The 19,971-nt window shown below is 42.3% G+C and overlaps 1 protein-coding gene across 1 annotated transcript in view; it reads left to right on the forward strand.

Moving 5' to 3' along the window:
• Positions 1-19,971, forward strand: part of ADAMTS12 (ADAM metallopeptidase with thrombospondin type 1 motif 12) — a 372,068-nt gene that overhangs the window by 141,201 nt on the left and 210,896 nt on the right. Inside the window, exon 3 of the mRNA XM_007961310.3 lies at positions 5,534-5,678. Within this exon, the coding sequence (XP_007959501.3) occupies positions 5,534-5,678 (145 nt within the window). The remainder of the gene's footprint in view (positions 1-5,533; positions 5,679-19,971) is intronic.

A 19,971-nucleotide genomic window follows, 5' to 3' on the forward strand; every position in this document is an offset into this window, starting at 1 on the left:
CTGTCCAATATTGGAGCCACTAACTGCCCGTGGCTGCTTAAATTTAAGCTAATTAAATTTAAATAAAATTAAAAATTCAGCTTCTCTGTTGCATTGGCTATATCTCAAGTGCTCAACAGTCGCATGGGGTTCATGGCTCCCAAATTGGACATTGCAGATAGAGAATGTCTTCATCACCGCAGGAAGTTCTGTTGGACAGAGCTGTTTTAGGGCAGAGGGACTAGCTCTGTTGTGTTGCTGTATCCCTAATACCTGCTTGGCACATGGTAACTATCAGGCGGATACACCAATGTCTTCCTGGCTTCAGTCCATATTTCCTGAAACCACATGAGTTACTAGGGCTGCCCAGACTCATAGGTAAAATCTTCATGAATTGATGACATCATTGGTCACTCTCTTCACTGGCTTCATGGAGGCCACTTAGGCATCACAGCAGAGGGTAGGGTGTGCTGGGGGAAGTCTTCCTAGTGATCCTACTTCCACCTGTCTTTATTCTGAGGTTTCTGTAATCTCTTGACTTATACTTTCTGCTGACTTATGAGTTTGGCTGTGTATTACATGAGAAAAAACTGTCTCTTGCAAACCAGCACCAATAAATAGTAATTCAGAGAGTCTCTCATGACTTTAGGACACTGCCAAGTGTTCCGGAGTCTGTAGAAGTTCAATCTTGGCTTCACTGTCTAAAAGCAGCCACTCTCACTGGCCTCTGAAACACAGTGCTAGAATCCATAGCACCCATGGAAGAGCCGCTCCCGTGAGGGCTGTGTTCTGTGGGAAAGGGCTCTGTGACATAGGACTTCAGGTCTGGGCTCTAGGCCCAGTGCCACCAGAGGCCATGGGTTTGCCTCTTGAATTGTGTGAACACTAAGTCCTTTTCAGCATAAAATTACCCCGGGCTTTGCTGTTCCCTTCCCTACTTGTTAATGAGTATCAGCCTTGTCTTCCTGGCTGGATTATATGTAAACCTTGAGGGCAGGGTCAGTACCTTTCTTAGCCCTCTCAGCACAGGGCTGACCCTATGATAGATATAGATTGATACTTTGTAAGAGAAATTTTTGGGGTGCTATTTTATCCTTTTTCTTGTCTATATGATGGGGAACAGGTGATGTCTTTTCCAGTGCTTCATATACTATAATTGGGTACCTTGGGTACCTCTTTATCCCCAATTATTTTTTCTGTTCTTGATTTCAGAATGTGTTGTGTTGTCTTTATTGCTACAGGAATAAACAAATTCATCTGGTAACATCTGTGATTTTCAAATGAGTAAAAGGAATTTTCAAGGCAGGGTGATGGGTTTTGGAAGCACAGTTCCGTCACACAAGTTCAGGGGGTGCCTTCATGTGTCTTTTACACTATTATTGGCTCTTACCCTTCAGGCTTTACCTGTGGTACTCCAGAAGGCACAACAGCATGGGGTAGGTGACTCTTCAAGGTCTCTAGTCTCTGTGACTCTAGAACATTCTATTCACAAATTCCATATAAGATGCTGCCAGCTTCCCACTAAACCCCAGATCACTGTCACTAATTGAAGTAAATATCACATACGTCAAGATGACTAATATGTTGATGCAAGTTGAAGGGAGGGAGGAAAGATTACAGGCAACTCTTCTCACTCTGGGACTGTTCTGAAGAGTGAGACAATCCTTCCCCATCCTTCCTCATCAAAGAGCAGTGGAGGTCAAATACCAGCTGGCTCACACCAATGCATCTCAGCCTTTGGTCTTATCCCCACCATCTGGGCTTGCTGTATTTCTCCTAATGCAATATGAAGAGTCTGATTTAATAGGCCAGGGGAAATTCACCCCCTGTAACAAAATCTTTTTTATTGGTGAGCCCCTAACTCTTGAAATGAGCTAGTAGCCTTTTTGTGTTTGTGTGTATATGAAATAATTTTTCCTCCAAACAATTCAAAATAGGCTCAAAACTGACATTTTAGTGTTGGAAATCAGGATCATTGTTACCCGTAGGGGATGTCATTGATCTGGAGAAGGAACAGGGAATCTCTGAGCTGCTGGTAATGTTCTATCTCTGCATCTAGGTGTTCCTTTAATAAAAGATTTATGGGGATTTACAATTAGGATTTTGTACATCTCTCTATATGTTTATAATGCTTCAAAATAAAGTTTATTTTAAACAGTTTTTAGTAGACTTGGGAAGCATTCACAGCTTTTTATTTTATTTTATTTTATTTATTTATTTATTTATTTATTTATTTATTTTTTGAGACAGAGTTTCGTTCGCTCTTGTCTCCCAGGCTGGAGTGCAATGGTGCAATCTTGGCTCACTGCAACCTCCACCTCCCAGGCTCAAGCAATTCTCCTGCCTCGGCCTCCCAGATAGCTGGGATTACAGGTCTGTGCCACCACACCTGGCTAATTTTTGTAGTTTTAGTAGAAATAGGGTTTCACCATGCTGTTTCACCATGTTGGCCAGGCTGGACTCAAACTCCTGATCTCGGGTGATCCACCCACATTGGCCTCCCAAAGCGCTGGGATAACAGGCGTGAGCCACCATGCCCAGCCAGATATTTTTAACTTAATTAAAACAGGTAGGTGAGTTTATTTCCAGAAGAGAGTTAACAGTATGCAGAGACTCCTGGATACCGGGTGGGAGAAGAGCAGATGACACGGGGGGTGAAGGGGCATGTTTATCTTGGAGCTTTAGCCTATGGTTCATCCTGCCCAGGTTCTTCTGAATGCCCAGTGTAAGTCCGCACTAAATTGGATACTTTTTCCTCAATTCCATTTCCATTCTCTTTTAAAGATGTAAGAGAAGTGAGCATGTTGCAAAGAAGACCGGAATGGAAACTATTTTCTTTGGTTCAGGTACAGACCTGGTAACCGAAGAAGGTGGTTCTCTTGGGCAATTTGCTTCAGGAAAAGTAGGAGCCACCCCTTTCTTTGGAAAGCAAACCATGGGTGATTTTTTTCTAGCATGACCCTAGCTCCAGTTAGATGAGAGGAGACCAATAAACTGGGCTCACTTGGGTACTAGATGTACAAAGCTCTACGTTTATATGTTGGGAGACAGAAGAGGTACAGAGTTTAGCTGAGGAATTCCCCACCTCTCTCTCCCCACAGCTGCTTCATCCCCTCTCCTACCTGTTCCCTTCTCCATGACAAACACACAGGATCATGGGACCAGCAACCTACTTGCATGTCAGCAGATCTCCAGCTTCTCTTCTAGCAGATGAGTCAGCAGTTTTCACAGGTTTCCAGGTAGCTTCTGAGAAACATTGAGGTTGAATAGGTGATTTCCACGTGCACCCTGGCAAGACCACCTTGTGGAGGAATGCAAATGGAGTAAGCCTTTAGGAAGATGTTGGTTTGGTTCTCAGGCATTCTCATTCATGTTGCGTGTAAAGTGGTTATTATGTCCTCAAGTGGAGTCCCATCTGTTTCTTCTGTGCCAGTCGGGTCCAAAATTTGAGGCTGAAGAAATACCAATAACTCCTTCATCTTGGTGGTATCTTTTGTAGTTTTTCTCCTTCAAAGACATCAGTATTGGGCTAATAGCAGGTGCACTAAGGGCCGCTAGGTCCAATCATCCTTGAGGACTCCTGGACTTCTGCTTCGTTTCCATGGAATAAATGAGCTTTCTGACAACAGGTTCACATTCTCCTCTTGTGCCTGGTCTCTGACTCAGAAGAGAAATGGAACCAAATCTCAGCACTGCACAGAGTCTGTTTCCCACTATTTTATGGCAGTTATTTCACAACTGTCTTTGGGTCTTGTCTATTCTTCCTTCCTGTTCCAGAGATTATCCTCAGAGACAGATACTGAAAAAATGTCTTGTTTTCTAAGCAATGTCAGCATAAAAGCAAATTGTGTCAGATGTAACTGCTATTGGAGCTGGTGGTTAAAGTATTACCCCTCTGCATTTATAAAGCAATTTGCATGGCACTTTTACAAGCTTCACCTCATTTGATTCCCCTAACAGCCCTATGAGGTAGTAGGCGTTGCCTCCTTTTACAGAAGAGGACTTTGTGCCTCAAAAAGTTTGCATGACCCATTTGAGGTCACACAGCTGTTCTTATTACTCCCAGTAAAGTGCTCTATTTTTTTCTGTGGTGCTTATTATTAAATAAATTCCAAGGTCAGCAATCAAAATAGGAAGCCGATTGTGAGGTTTGTGTTAAGATTTGGTTACATTACTGGCTACAGTGAAGCACACATTTTGGAAAGACTCCCAAGTCTAGAGCTGTCCGGTGGAGACCAGCATCCCTCTTTGTTGGAGCCCCTCTTGCCTCCTGACTGTGGGGGCTCCTCAGCTTGTCTTCAGACTCACCTGCAGAGCAGGAAGCCTTGAGTTACTGATGAATAGTGAAAGGAGCTTGAACCTTGAAAGCCTCTGCAGTTTCCTTAAGCCCTCATGTTTCCAAGTTCAGTTTTGCAACCTTAACATTTACTGAACTGCTATATTGACTCTGGAGACCCTATTACAATAAAATGACATAGAATCAGAGATCCAGAAAGAGCCTAATGGTAGGTAAGACTATGAGCCAGGCCCTCTTGTAAGACCTTTGCATATATTAACTCATTTACTCTTCATAGCAACCCTTGATCTATCCTATTTTTCAGCTGAGAAGTTAAAATCTCAGCCAGTCATTTGCTCCCTATTGCATGGAGGAGTTGTTTAATTTGAACCCAGTTTAATTCCCTAGTCTGAGCTCCTGATCACTTTAATGTGATGCCCCAAGCAGTCCGTCTAGGTCAGTTCCTTTGTTACATAGACTTAGCATTGAGATCCTGAGAGTTAAACCCGGATTCTTAGAAGATCATTGACAAAGCAGTTTTCTAAGCACCTCAAATGGGCACTAAACATTTTCCTGAAAGGACAAGAGAGTTGTAAGTTAGAGCACTTCTAGACCTGACCTCTAAAAGGAGTTAGTCATTGGCCAGTGTTCTGTAGCGTGTCACTAATTTTCATATCTGTGAAATAAGAACATCCCCCTTTCCCTAGAAACTGACAGAGGGCTTTCTGCCATAGGCCCCTGAAACTCAGTCTTAGATCAAGGACTTTGCATTATGTTTCTTCGTTTTCTTGAGTGAAGAGTGCCATTAAACACTTCCAGGCACACAGTTGTTTGAATATGTGACTGGGCTACTCCCATGCAGGCAAATGTTCTAAAAGTTGTCAATGGAGTGTGGGACATAGGTCCCAACTCCATAATAGAACAACTGGGAAACACTGGATCATCATTTGGGATCCATAGATATCCAGCAATGGGTTTTACAGGAATCCGTGAACCTAAAGAATTGTAGGCTACATTTCGGATACATGTGTATATGTGCACATTTTTCAATAAGGTCACAAAGGGATCCGTGACTCCCAAATATTTAATAACGATAACTATAAAGGTATTTTACTAAATTATTTGCATGTAACTCTTCTATGAGATCAAACAGCAGACTGTGAAAGCACTGGTCTTAGGAGTTTCAGAGATACTCATAAGCTGTAGAATTTTTCACTTTGTTTTTTGTATGTATATAGAATTGGTTAAAATAAACTTTCTTATTGAATGTATTTACAGACTGGATTTTTCCAACTACCACATGGAGACTTTTTCATTGAACCCGTGAAGAAGCACCCACTGGTTGAGGGAGGGTACCACCCGCACATCGTTTACAGGAGACAGAAAGTTCCAGAAACCAAGGAACCAACCTGTGGATTAAAGGGTATTGTGACTCACATGTCCTCCTGGGTTGAGGAATCTGTTTTGTTCTTTTGGTTGTTTTATTAAAATATGACCTATTCTTATTCAAGTCTCTTATCTCCTCTGTATTCTTTTTTTAAAATATCTTCATGACATTCAAATCTCTTCTGTATTCTGTTGCCAGAAAGTGTACATTCTTGTTGGTTGTATAAACCCTTTCACTTGTCAGTACTTGAGTCTCTGAATATTCTTAATGAGAAGGAAATAAAAGCATCTTTGCCACATTAATTGATGATACTTATAAGACATTTATAATGAATTTTTTTTTAAAAAAAATCTCTTCTGAATAGTGTAGAGGAAAATAGTTAAAATAAAGATGTAATGATTTTCAGTATTAGCAGTGTTATAATACATTAGTATAGAATATTACCAGACAGCTTGTCACATCTGCATATGGAAGGCAGATTTAAATGTTTGATGATGCTGATAATAATGTGTGAAGAAAAACTGAAAAAATTATCAACACATTGTCAGATGATGAATTCAGTAAAGCCTCTTTCGGCTACACAGTGTCGTGTCTGCAGTTTGCTGAGCTGCGTTCCCTGTCCTTAAGCCCCAAGAATGATCTGAATTGGTCCTCTTGGCCTTGTCCCAGATAATTTCAGGTAGTTTTCAGAAGTAAACTGATGCAAGTCACTTCCTTGCAACTCCCACATTCTTCTTAGTGTGTAGGAGATAATAAACTATGCATTAGTTTATCACGATTGGGAATCGGGACAATTTCTTAAATATTATATAATATCTCCTTTCTTCAGAGAAGAAAACAATGCCAGAGGGACTGTTAAAAGGAATCCCTAACATTATTTATGTGTCTTGAAGATTTGGAAACTATAGACCTCAAAGGGAAAACAGATGATGAGGGAGTGAGGAAAGGTAGATTCTGAAAAGGGCAGGAGGGACTCAGAACTGGAGCTTTGCAAATAGGAGAATGAAAGGACCAGGGGACAAGCGACTTCCCTACAGACTTCAGCCAGACCCTATGCCAGATAGCAACTTCCCTGGGAGTTTCTTCTCTCATCTTAGCAGAGCATATAAGCAATAAGAAACTTTTGAGTCTGAAATGTTTTCTGTACACAAAAACAGACAACTGCTTTAAATTGTTAACTTCAGTAAGTTACTGCAGCTTTGTTCTAAATTATATAACTTACTGGCTAAATCCTCTAAAAAGTACCAAGAAAATATATCATGTGGCTGATTTGAGTGATGAAGGTATCAATACAGATAAGTTAGTCTCAATGTGAATTGTCAAAAGCATCAGAGTAATTGGTGTCAGAATATAGCCAAGCTCACGAGTCAGAGTTCTATTCTACCTGAAGCTTTCTACGGTCTCCGGTTTACTTTTTAAGTCTTCCTTGAATATAAACCTTGTTTCATCAATAATTCTCACAACCCCTATTAGAATAGGTATTCCTTCCCCAGTCAGTGTGTAACAGAGGGTTCAGTGCAAAGTAGGAATTCAGTAAGTCATCCAAAAGGAACTGACAAAGGGATTTCATAGCCAAGAAGATGAAGCTAGAGTGTATTAGTGTCTAATAGGTATATGTCACTCATGGAAAGAAAAAAGAAACATGCCTTTTCCAAATATTGAGGAAGTATCAACTGTGTGTGATCATTTCTCTTCCTCAGACAATACGTGTAATGCATAGCTACTGTTTAAACAGTAGGTAGAGATTCAAGAATTGCTAATGTGCTTGTGACTATTCTTAAACCACACATGACGTTTAAAATGTTTAAATCTTGGTATAATGAAATGTTCTTGGCCTTGCTAAACCAGGTCATTGCAGTGTTCTTATACTATATTGCCCTGCAGAGAGGACAGAATTAACTGACAGTAGTGGTATCATTAACCAACATTAAAGTACATTTCATGCAGGTCAGTTGATGTTGCCAGACTGAATCACTGTGATTATACGAAGAAAAGATCACCTTTACCATATATAAAGCATTTTGCTTTTGTAATGTTCAAAGAGGAACACTCTAGATATTGAAGAAAGATGTAATTTAAAAGTACCCCAGTGCTTCAAGAGAGAAAAAAACATCAATTCATTTCTCCTAAAATCTGTCCTTTCACTCATTTTTATTTCCCACATAGAAAGGTGCCCAAGTGTCACGATATGTCCCTTATCAATGTGACTTAATTTCTATTTTTCAGGCCTTTAATGTGATGCTATTTTGTTTTTGATTTGCTCAATTTTAGCTACATTTTCTTAAGTTGTTTTGCTAGTTTTGTTTGCTTTTCTAAGGCTTATGTTTGGTAAGCTCTGCTGAAATTATTGTTTCCTCTAAGATCGACTTTCTAGAATCTACGGTAAACAGTGGGAAAACATAGCTTGCCTGAATTAAATCCAGGGGAAATTTCAAAACCTCATTTTATCAGCAGAGACAAGCTCCTTTCTCTAAGGCTTTTTGGTGAGAACATGATCACACTGGGATTTGAGTGGTGTTAGATGGAAGTCTCTGTGGGAACTTTTGTTCCAGAAATCTGGGGAAGAAGAATGAACACTGGTCAGATCAATCAGATGAGAACAGATACTGGGTCATCTCTGGCAGAAAAGGGTCCTGGCAGGTAAGGTCAGAGTCTGGGATTTCATGCATTAGGACTCTAGGCTAGAAAAACAGGGTCTGGCTCCTGGCATACATGCTTGTGTTCAAAATATATTCATTCATTCAACAAATATCCATGAGGTATCTTCTTTGCACTAGGTTTTTCCTAGGCTCTTTGGGTAGAATTGTAAATAGAATATAGCTCTTTGTCTGAAGCACTGACAGCTTGGGTATAGGACATGAGTAAGTAGAGATCTAGTCCTGGCTTTATCTTTATAATATATAGTAAGACCAACAAGAGATTTGGAATCTTAAGGACAGTTTTGTACTTTTTGCTACACAATATTGGGTTGCTAGGACATGTAGCTATAATTCATTCCTCTTCTCTTCTGTAGAATTTCCATCTCTTGGTTCTTTCACACTCGATCCAGTCTCCTTTGAGTAGATCTGAACTGCTTGCAGGCTTGGGCTATTATACATTATGTTGGAAAGAACCTTCTTGTCCATATTTCCTAGTGCACAGGTTCATAGATATTCCAGTACTGGGTTCATTCCACCCAGTAGTGGAATGAAATTAGTAACCAATAAGATAAATATGTCTATGACTTTAACAGATAATGCAAAATCGTTCAAGAGCAGTGAACGAGAGTTTCCATTTTCCCATATTCTATCTAGTACTTGGCATTCTCACTTTTACATGTAGTTAGTCCGGTGAATATGAAGTGGTATCTCAATATGTTTAATGTTAAAATCACACATATCCTGTTGTGAATTTGGACCCTAATCTATGGGCCCTAAATCTAAGGCTTGTGGCTATAGATTCTTAATTAATAGTTGTCTCCCCTGGACCTAGAGTCAAGGCCCACTTTGTTTGCTTAGTTTACTTACTTTGTTTGCTTGTTTTCTGGTTTCCTTTTTCACTTAGTCCCTAGACTGACTTTTCACCCTATGAGTTCTAATGTCTTTTTTCCCCAGAGCAAAAATAGGGAGCAACAGATATCCCAGATGAGCTACCAGTGCCATGTGCCAGTCAGGGTTCAATCAGATAAGAACAACCAGTAGGAAATATATATTAAGAAATTCATTGTAAGAAATTGGCTCATGCAATAGTTGGGGGCTGACTCGGCAAGTCCCAAATTCATGGGCAGGCCAGTCAAAAGGTCAGGCTAGAACTCTCGGGCACAGGCTGAAACTGCTGTGCCCAAAAAAGACAACATTTCTTCTTCTGGAAAATCTCGGCTCTGCTCTAGACCCAGTTCTGCTTTTTGACTGATTAAATCAGGCCTGCTACATTATGAGGAGTAATTTTCCTTGCTAACAGCCAACTGATTATAGGCTTTAATTACATCTACAAAATGCCTTCCTAGCAACACCCAGATTAGTGTTTGATTGAATAACGGGGACTGCAGCCTAACCACGTTGACATGTAAAGATCATCATGCTGCATCTTTTACTTTTTCGTCTGAATTGTTTTGCTTAATTTTTTTTTCTACTTTTGGCCTCTGAGGATTTCTTCTTTCTTTCATGTTTTATTATTGTTAGGGGCTTAGTACTGGAGCATGTTTAAGAATATCTGGTCTATTGCAAGAAATCAAAGCCTCAAGTGAACTTCTTATCTAAGACATTCGGAAATTGTGAGTTGCTTTTGAAAATTACATGCTCAAATATAAATAAATATAAATGGTATAATACCATTAACACTAGCTCCTTGGAGTTTATTAGCTTGTGAGAGCACCAATCTGATAAATCAGAACAAAGTTATAAACTTGGGGGATGTTTATAATTTTGTTCTGATTTCATGGAAATCCAGTGAGTTGAAGATTCTAAGTGACCACCATACTCCACACTGAGTTTGACATTTACTCAGTAGATGGTACTATTCGTTTTCCTTGGCTAACACAAACATTTCTTGACACAACCTGCCTGAGTCTTGTCTTGAATTTCTTGATTACTTGATTGCCTTGTGAATAGAGGTGGCTCCACAGTAGTTTGTGCTTTGCTTTGCTATGAGGTAGTGAACATTTTAATTGTTGCTCTATATTTGTTTTTTATTGTTTCTTCTATTTTTGGAGGGGTGGCATGTGCATATATATTATTATTATCTGCTATAAGGACTGGTGGAAGGATTGATAAAGTGCTTCAAGTTTTTACTAATGAGAGGGATGAAAAGACTGTTGGTGAAAATTTGGGGAAATGCTTAATGCATAAATGTATAGGGAGATAAAATAATAACCTTATTAGTTTTGTTTGCTTGATAAAATTCGAGTTTAGACTTTAGTTACTTTAGTTACTCAGAGTGCCAGAGGCCTCAGCAGAGTTTCTCTGTAGCTCTGAGATACTCTGTTTGTTTGTTTGTTTTTAAGCCTTTTTTCATTAACCAGCCTTCATGCAGATAATCTTCTTTGCATTTCCTCAGCACTGGATATTCTTTTTGTATGTTCCTTCATCCCTTCAGGTGCCTGGGTTTCCATGCCCCGAAAAGGAAACGGCTCTCCTGGAAACACAACATCTGCTTGTCTTATCTCCTCCAGGATGCTCTGTGCTGAGCCCGTGCTGTCACAGTGGCGGAGGCTGCACTGAAGTGTGGAACTGAACTCAGAACAGCCAAGAGCACTGTGGAAGGCATTCTGGGGTGGGAGGGGGCCTTTGGATCAATATGAGCAAAGGATCAGTTTCACCTGACAGATGGTTCTTTTGTTGACAGAATGTCCTAATGCTAAAGAAATGTTACTTGATGTGTTCATTATCTAAGCTCTCTGGCATTTCCCACAACTCTGTAGGGCAATGAATAAGTAGCTTCGAGCTTGGCCCTTCATCATTCCTGTGCTGCCATCTGCCTTGGGTGGAGGCAGGAGGAGGCTTGTTCTGTTCTGACCCACCTTCTGGCTTCATCCTGCAAAGGCCTGAGAGGGCCTCTGAGCTTTCCACCCCTCACCCGTAGAGTCATCAGAAGTTCTGATGAAAAAGTGAGATGCACTCTAAAGAAAACCAACAAGGAGCCGGGTACAGCAGCTCATGCCTGCAACGCCGGTGCTATGGGAGGCCTATGTGGGAGGATTGACTGACCCCAGGAGTTCAAGACCAGCCTGGGCTACATAGCAAGACATCATCTTTACCAAAAAAAAAAAATTTTTTTTAATTGGCCAGAAGTGGTGGTGCACACCTGTAGTCCCAGCTGCCCAGAAGGCTGAGGCAGAAGGATTGCTTGAGCCAGGAGATTGAGGCTGCAGTGAGCTATAATCATGCTGCTGCACTCCAGCCTGGGTGACAGTGAAACCCTGTCTTTCATTTTTTTAAAAAATGAAAGAAAACCCAAAACAAATTACCAAATTTCTAGCTTCAAAGCTCTGTGTAGCAAGTAAACCCCTGGTGAGGTTGGGGTTTCTTTAATCCATGTCCTCAACCAACTCACATTATTACCAAGTCCTGTCATTTCTGCCTCCCTAAATAGTTTTCTAAATTGTCTGCCTTTCCCCAGTGTCATTACTGTGCCCCAGCATCTGTCGCCTCTCACTTGGATGATTGCAGCAGCCTCCTGACTAGTATACCTGCCCTTGATGTCCCATTAGAAGTCAGAGAAATATTTCCAAAACACAAATCAGATCATCTTTTTCCCATGACTAAAGCCTGTCAGTGAACCCATTACCCTTTAGATAAAGACCCAGCTCTTTTAGTACCTTTTGGGACCGCATTCTCTTGTCACTCCAAATATAGCCTGGTGCCATCCTGACCTCATTTTTATTATTTAAAGAAGCTTTGCTTTTCATCACCGCTACCCCTTGCCCTTAGATTTCTTCTCTTTCTTCTCCCTGAAACTTATTCTCTGCAAATGCCTTTCTGAGTGACTTCTACTTATTCTGTAGGACCCGCGCATGGCTTCCATTAGAACACTACCTATTTCATACCCTACCACAGGCTCTATCATATGAGTATCTGCCTGTGTCTTTCCCTAGACAGGAAGCTCAGTGGGGACAGGAGTCATGTCTGCTTATGCCCAGGAGTGTTCCCAAGATCTGTCAGAGTTCCTGGACACAGCAGGAACTTAAATATGTGCAACTAAAGTATTGAACTTACTGTCTGTGATGTATTTTATAGCTTATTAGATACTTCTATTTTACCTATATGGAACCAGTTTAACCCCTGAGGATAGCCACCCTTTCCTGGAGGAATTTAGTGTGTGCTCTAATGGCCTGCAAACCAGCAGTAGCTGCAACTTACCTCACTACTAAAGAGGAATGTGCACCAGAGACAAAGATGTGGCAAGGGTTGTGGCTTGTGGCCTGACAGTGTAGTTAAAAATAAAAGACTCCTTAAAATCTTTATTTTGGAGAAAAGCAGATTGTGTATATATTTATGTATGAATAGAAGGAAAGAAGGGTGGGTGGATGGATGGATGGATGGTTGGATGGATGAATAGATGGATGGGTAGACGCAGATAGAAAAAGAAAGTTATTTCATTTACTCAATGAGCTCCCACACTCACACTGTGCCAGACACCAGGTACTTAGGATACAAGGGTGAACAAAATATTGAAGCAAGCAGGAATGTAGAGATGGAGACCTAAGAGAGCTCTTGGGTAGAGAGGAGCAGGTGTGTTCTCTAGGCAGATACAAAAGAGGCAGGAGCCTTGGAGGATGATACCGAAGATGAGGCCCTGAGACCCAGCCCGTTGGCCAGAGCAATCTTAGCAAACTGGGTGCTTCTCCCTGAGCCTAGAGCATGCATAGTTTTTAGTTTCCTGTAAGCAGTGGGAGGACAAGTAGATTTCTGTCCAGTCCACTAAGTAGATTTCTGGCATTCTTCCAGTCTCATTTCAAATAGTGCCGCCTTCCCCAACCCTAGACTGCCTCCGAGGCCTGCTAGCCCCCACCGTTTCTTGAGCTCAATCTGCATTCTGATGTGGCCCCTTGTTATCATCTACCTCATCTCCCACCGCTCTCCTTTTCCTTTTCTGCCTCCTCAGTGTTCCCTGAAGTGGGCTCACTGCAAGATCTTTGCCCTGGCTGTTCTCTCTGCCTGGAACACTCCTCTCCCAAATTTCTTTATGGCTCACCCTTTCATGCTAATCAGCTCAAAATACCCAGAGAAGCCTTCCCTGACCACTGTTTGAGATGGCTTCCCTCCATCACTTTGCAAGCCCTTTATCCTACTTTATTTTTTCACAGCACTTGTCATCACCCGACGTTATTTTAGCTGCTTATTTGTTTATTGGTTTATTATCTGTCTTCCATGAACCAGAAATACGCTCCATCCAGGCAAATACTTTCTCGCTTTTGTTCTCTGCAGTATTCTTCAGTTGCCTAAGATAGAGTTGGCCATAGTCGTGAGCATCTGGTAAATGCTGAATGAATGAATGAATGAATGAATGAGTAAATACATGAGTGAATTATAGCTTCATTAGTGATTATCCTATTGAACTTGGATCTTATTTCCACCAGTAGACACATCTTTGTATTTTAAGTATCAAGCCTAGTATCTGATGCATACTAATTATTTAACAAATATCTGTTAATTAATTACATGAGCAAATGATGTGTGTTTGCAATGTGGCACTGCGGGTATGCGTATGCGTAGATATCAGTCTTACCTGGGGCAAGGGTCTCAGCATTCCAAAAGCACTGGGAACCACTGAGACAAGGCAAATGTGTTCTTTGGCAGCAACTAATGTTAACTATGAATGTGTCCCACAGCTTGATTAATGCCAATGTTTGGGAAAACAAGCATTCCCACCCCCACAGTGTCCCATTTCTGTGCAGCAGCTGGAAGTCTCATACATCACCTCATTTTTTTTTTTTAAATGTGGTGATATCCTTTAATGGGGAAGGAAGTTTACTTGTTAGATTTGACATCAGATGTTTGAGGAAATTATCAATGTACTTTATGCTCTAATCTTCCCCTTCAAAGGCAGATTAATGAATCCCCTAGGGCACTTTTTGGGCCAGTAAGCCAAAAATGAGAAAGTTCAAGACCTTTAATTACATTGCTTTGTGTGTCATTGATTGACCTCCTTTTTTTCAAGAAATTTTAATTTGTCAGGTACTAAGGGACATAACTCTGAACCTGTCAGATTAGGCCCTGCCCTCAGAGACTTACAGTCTAGTGGAAAAATAACTTAAAAATCACAAAATCATATGCATGAACATTGGGACAAATGCTATAAGAGTATCTAGCAGAGGAGTTGATGTAATTAGGAGGGTTAGAAATGTTTCCTCAAAATAAGCCACAAAAGTGGTTTTGGTGTAATCCCAGCACTTTGGGAGGCTGAGGCAGGCAGATTATGAGGTCAAGAGATTGAGACCATCCTGGCCAACATGGCGAAATACTCCGTCTCTACTAAAAATACAAAAATTAGCTGGGCGTGGTGGCATATGCCTGTAATACCAGCTACTTGGGAGGTTGAGGCAGGAGAAACACTTGAACCTGGGAGGCGGAGGTTGCTGTGAGCCGACATGGCGCCACTGCACTCCAACCTGGCGACAGAGTGAGACTCCGTCTCCAAAAAAAGTGGGTTTGTATTCTTAGGGAGCCATTTTCCAAGATTGCTTCTACTGGTATTCAGCACTTGAGAAGTGGTGTCTGTTAGGAGCTAAATGGTGTCCTCCCCAAAATCCATATGTTGAAATCTTAACCCCCAGGACCTCAGAATGTGACTGTATTTGGAGATAGGGTCTTAAAGACTTAATTAAATTAAAATAAGGTCATTATAGTGGGCTTTGACTTTTCCCTCATAAGAGGAAGAAATTTGGACACAAGCATGTCCAGAGGAAAGACCCCATGAGGACACAGAGAGAAAGCCTCATCTGCAAGCCGAGGAGAGAGGCCTCAGGAGAAACCCAACCTTCAGATACCTCATGTAGGCCTTCCAGCCTTCAGAACTGTGGGAAAATCTGTTCCTGTGGTTTAGGCCGCCAGTCTGCGGCACTCTGTCATGGCAGCCCTAGCAGATGAACACAGCATCCAGTGGCCATCCTACCGGCACAGAGCTCCTTTACTTCTGCCAACCCAGGAGCGCTTAGCTACGCTGTGTGTGCAGCAGGAAACTACACAAATACACATCAGTGAAGTTTTGTCAGGGCTGGCTTGCATGGGACGGTGGCTAGAGGGGCCACACAAGGCCTTACACTAGAAAGAATTCCATGCTTGGGGTGTAGTGCTTTGAGGTAGCATCTTGAAATTTTTAGTGTTTTTAATATTTGAATGTCTGTTTTGTAAATGAAGTCTGAGGAGACAGTGGAGCATGGGCTGCAGCCTGGGACATGGCTTCACTCACGGCCCACCTCCTGCCTTCTGGAGTTGGGTTCTCTGTCACTTTCTCCCTGGCCCCTTGGTTCCCTAGCCCCACCTGGCCAATCCCACTACCACCGGGACCCCCTGTCTTGGGCAGTGACCAGGTCACATGGAAGCAGGGAGGCCTATGCTTCATTATCCCTCTATGCGCCTGGAAGGAGCCTGGGTGCAAACATGGGGAGGGTCAGGATTGGGTGTGTGCCCCACAGTGTCTTGGAGTGGGACATGGCAGTCATCCTCCCCATCCCAAGATGGCATTTGGCAGATGACTCAGGGGACCTCTCACCCCCACAGCCCCATCATCCAGGTACCACACACATCCCTGTGCAGAGCTTTCAATCCTTTGGGAGCCACCCATCTGTGGTGGACTGGAGTGGTGGGCCCCTCGGCGAGGGGAAGACTGACCTCCCTGCCCCAGGCCAGAGCCCTATGTTTTTATTTTGCACTGTGTTCTACAAGTTATGTAGCTGTGCCCAGGATTAGGGTTGCTTTACTTGCAAAAAATTGAGGTGAATCTGACACACATTAATGATATACCTGAGATTGCTGTATTATTTGCCATAGATGAAAAGCAATGATTATTTATTATTCTTTTTAGTCTTGCTTATTTACAGTCAAATGAGTTTTACATATTTCTCTCTTCTTCACGTTAGAATTGAGAGATAAATGAACTGGAAACTGGGAGAATTATGTTCTGGTACCACCTCTGTCATTTCTGACTTGGGCAAGTTATATAAATCCCACCCTTATTTTTCCTCATCAGTTACATGAAGGGGTTGGAATTCTCTTAACTTTCGTAAGTTATGAGTCTTTCTGGTTCGATTCTGCAATATCTAGAAACAAAGCAATCTCGGTATTCTTTATTCACACTAATGTGGTTTTAAGCCCATCAAGTGGGCTTGTACACACTGGCATCTCACATCTAAAAGGGAAGATCTTGACCCATCTTTCTGGTAACCCCGACATCTGTCTCTCAGGTGCTTTCTCCTACCAGGCCTTCTGCCTTCTTTCCACCCTTGCCCCATCCCTAACAGCCGTAAACTTAGGAGCACAGGCCCACTGCTCCCGGCACTCTGCCTCTGACCCAGAAGGGACAGCCAGGACCAAAAGAGGTGGCAGAACTTCAGGGTTATGGGTGAGTGGATGTGTCTAGCTCATCGTCACGCATCAGAACATTAAAGGGAGGAAGTGGCAGTCCTAGAAACTGAGTCTGGACACAAGATCCCTAATATCTGTCGGGGAGAGAGGTGAGAATATGACAGATTTGAATGCCTACTTATCCAGGGCATGGCTCCTTATCCTGGCATCAGATGTGTAAGACCACACACGTACGCACACATGCATGCACATGCACATATACACAATTTCTTCTGAAATGTGGTATTTGGTTAAAAAGTCTCCACATGCATTTGAGTAGTGTTAAATACAACAGGGCTGTTTTAAGTTCAGGACCTAGCGTTTCAGCTAAACTCGGCCCAGTGGGGCTGTGTGTGTAGTGTGTGTGTGTGTGTGTGTGTGTATGGAGAAGGTGTGTGTGTGTTTGCCTATATGTGTGTGTGTTTATGTGTCTGTGAAAGAGTGTGTGTTGATGTGTGGGGTGTACATGTGTGTTTAACCATTCGTCACGCCACACGCTGTCAGCTCCAGGAAGTAAAGATGGCTTGCTCAACTGTGATGACTCAGGGATTTATGGAAGTTCTATCTCTTCTCTTTAAAGGCAACATGTTGAAAGCCTGAGGTATTCTCTCAGTCAACAGAGGAGCTCTTTGTTTAACCTAACTAGCAAGGGAGTCCAAACACCTCCGAACAAAAGGCTTTCCCTTGCTGGAGAAGTTGTGCTAAGAATAGAGCCAATGCCAGCCCCACCAGCAGCTGACCAGCACCATGGCCACATTTCTTAGAGAATTACTGCTGCTAAATTGACACCAGAAAGGGCAGAAGGCTCATGAAACGTCTTCTCCCCACTCCATCCTCTCAAAGACATTGCACGGGGAACCAGCCTTTGTGCCAGCTCCTCCAGAACACTGGCCTTGGCTCTTCAGCTCCTTCCCAATAGGATCAGCAGTGCTGAGGGCTTGAGGACTGGCTCCGTCCTTCCTGAGCCAGGGCAGTGCCATGATGCGGAAACTGACCAACATAGTGGGTTTCCCATGGCACTGATGTTGATGTGCAGAAGACAGGCATTACAAATGCAGGTCTGGTGGGAAGATCAATTTTGATACAATATCTGCAACTGGGAACCATTCCTAACCAAAGGACAGGGCAGGTGACCCGTGACATGAGAGGTGAAAGCTGAAAGCATTTTCTAATTAGCTCTTCGTGGGACTTCAGAACTCTTTTGGTCTCATTTGCCCTGGAATATACAGGAGGCATCAAAGACACTTATTTACATACCTTCATCTCTTGAGAACAGTTCCAGCCTAAAGCAGCTATTAGCATTGGAAAAGCTCACCTGATTGGTGAGATTCTGTACTTTATGCCTGAGTAACCAAAAAAACAAAACAAAACAAAAAAGTCAAAGGGCAGTGCCAACAGCCACAGAGCAGTAGTTTATCCACTCCTGCTCCTGGTTCGGAGAATGGCACTTATCAGGGACTGGTGAGAGGGCAGTGTTATGGCCTTCTAAGATGGGGAGGCCATTATCAAAGCCCCCAGGTAGCCCCATCCCACACACTTTCTACTAGCGCCCATATTGGGATGAATCCTCTGGCATCTCTCTTAAAACTTCAAGAGACCTCTTTAAGATTCTGTAGTTGGGTGAGCCTGTCTGTGCCCACAGTAGCCTGAGGTTAAGGTGAGGGCTTAACAGTGGTACCGGGAAGTTTGGATTCTGACGAGCTGGCTGTCCTTGGGCAAGTGACTACTTTCCTACTGCTATTACTTCTTGTTTCTATTTTCTCCTCTGTAAACTGTGGGTAATGAAAATGTTGCACAAAGGTGGGGTGGGTGAGTGACAGCTGCAGGCTCACAGTTCCTGAAAACTGCAATTCCAAATTCTAGAGCCCCCTGAAAACCAAAAGTCTTTCAGTGAATGTTCAGCAAACTCCCAGGGTGGCAAAACTGACTTGAATTAATATGAGGCAATTTATGATACTTTGTAAACCTCGGCTAGTGAGACTAGTTGCACATTTTGCTGCAGAAATATCCACGTGTTTGATTTCAGGGTACTACCCTGAAAATACCCAGGTATTTGGAAGCATAGAATATATGAATTAAATGACTTTTTAAAAAATTTGTGGTAAAATACATATAACACAAAATTTGCTATCTTGACCACTTTTAAGGGTGCAGTTCAATACTGATTGTATCTTCACATTGTTGTGCAACCAATCTCCAGAATTCTTTTTACTTGTTAACCTGAAACTCTGTACCTATCAAACAACTCCCCATTTCCCCCTTTCCCCAGCCCCTGGCAACCACTGTTTGACTTTCCAAATTTCTTTTATAATTGCAAAAATTCCAAATTCCAAAACACATCTGGCCTGACAAGCATTTCAGATAAGGGACTAGGAACCTTAATTAGGGAAGGGAAATGGCTAACATTCGATAGAGTCACTGCCTTTCGAGATGATCCTGGAAGAGGGAGTTCTTCCAATCTTACAGGGGCCTGTCGACCACAGCACACTGCTTCCCAACATCGGTGCCCTTTTGTAAAAGATGGCAGAGTACCAAGAACAAGGGCCACTGGATTCTTACCAGAGCAAACAGAATGCAGGTACTTGCGCGGGATGTTTGATACCTTCACCTTCTTTTCTGTTATTCCCTTGATCTCAGTTTTTCTCAGTAAGCAGAAGAGCACATGTTGGCAGCTGGTTCTGGCATCTACTTTTTATTTCCATTCCAGGGACCATGATGTAGGATGCTTTTACAGTGAAAAGACATGAAAACCTTTATGCAGACAGAACTCGTGGGGAAGATGCTGACAGTCTGTTTAGAACTTGCTGGAAGCCATTGAAGGCCAGATTTATCCATTTTGCAGAACTCTCTAGGAATGTTTGGAAAAGCGGTAAGGCTTAGCCTGCTGTTCCCCAGCAGATCACAGAATGGGGACTGGTTCTGAATCATGTTCCCTATAACTGGAATAAGACAGGGAATTCCTGATGAGTTTCATAATGTGTGTGAGTGAAGGGACAACACAGACTTGTTATTGAAAAACCCGACAGTGGTCAGGCATCATTATTGGAATGTCTTCTCCACACTGCCCATTCCGTAAACATCCTGGGGAAATGTTGAGGTTACTTTCTGCATGAGGCTTGTGCTTTCTTTTCCTGTTTGTAAATACCAAGAATGAAAGGGGATGCCTTCAGAATTGGAAGCCCATGAACACAAAACTTCTGCAGAATGCAAAACCCTCTGATGGACCACTCCTGATAACTATAAAATAACCTTAGTATCAGAACTTCCACTTTTGGGTTATGGAAAAT

This window comes from Chlorocebus sabaeus, chromosome 4, assembly GCF_047675955.1.
Source record: "Chlorocebus sabaeus isolate Y175 chromosome 4, mChlSab1.0.hap1, whole genome shotgun sequence".
NCBI lineage: Eukaryota > Metazoa > Chordata > Mammalia > Primates > Cercopithecidae > Chlorocebus > Chlorocebus sabaeus.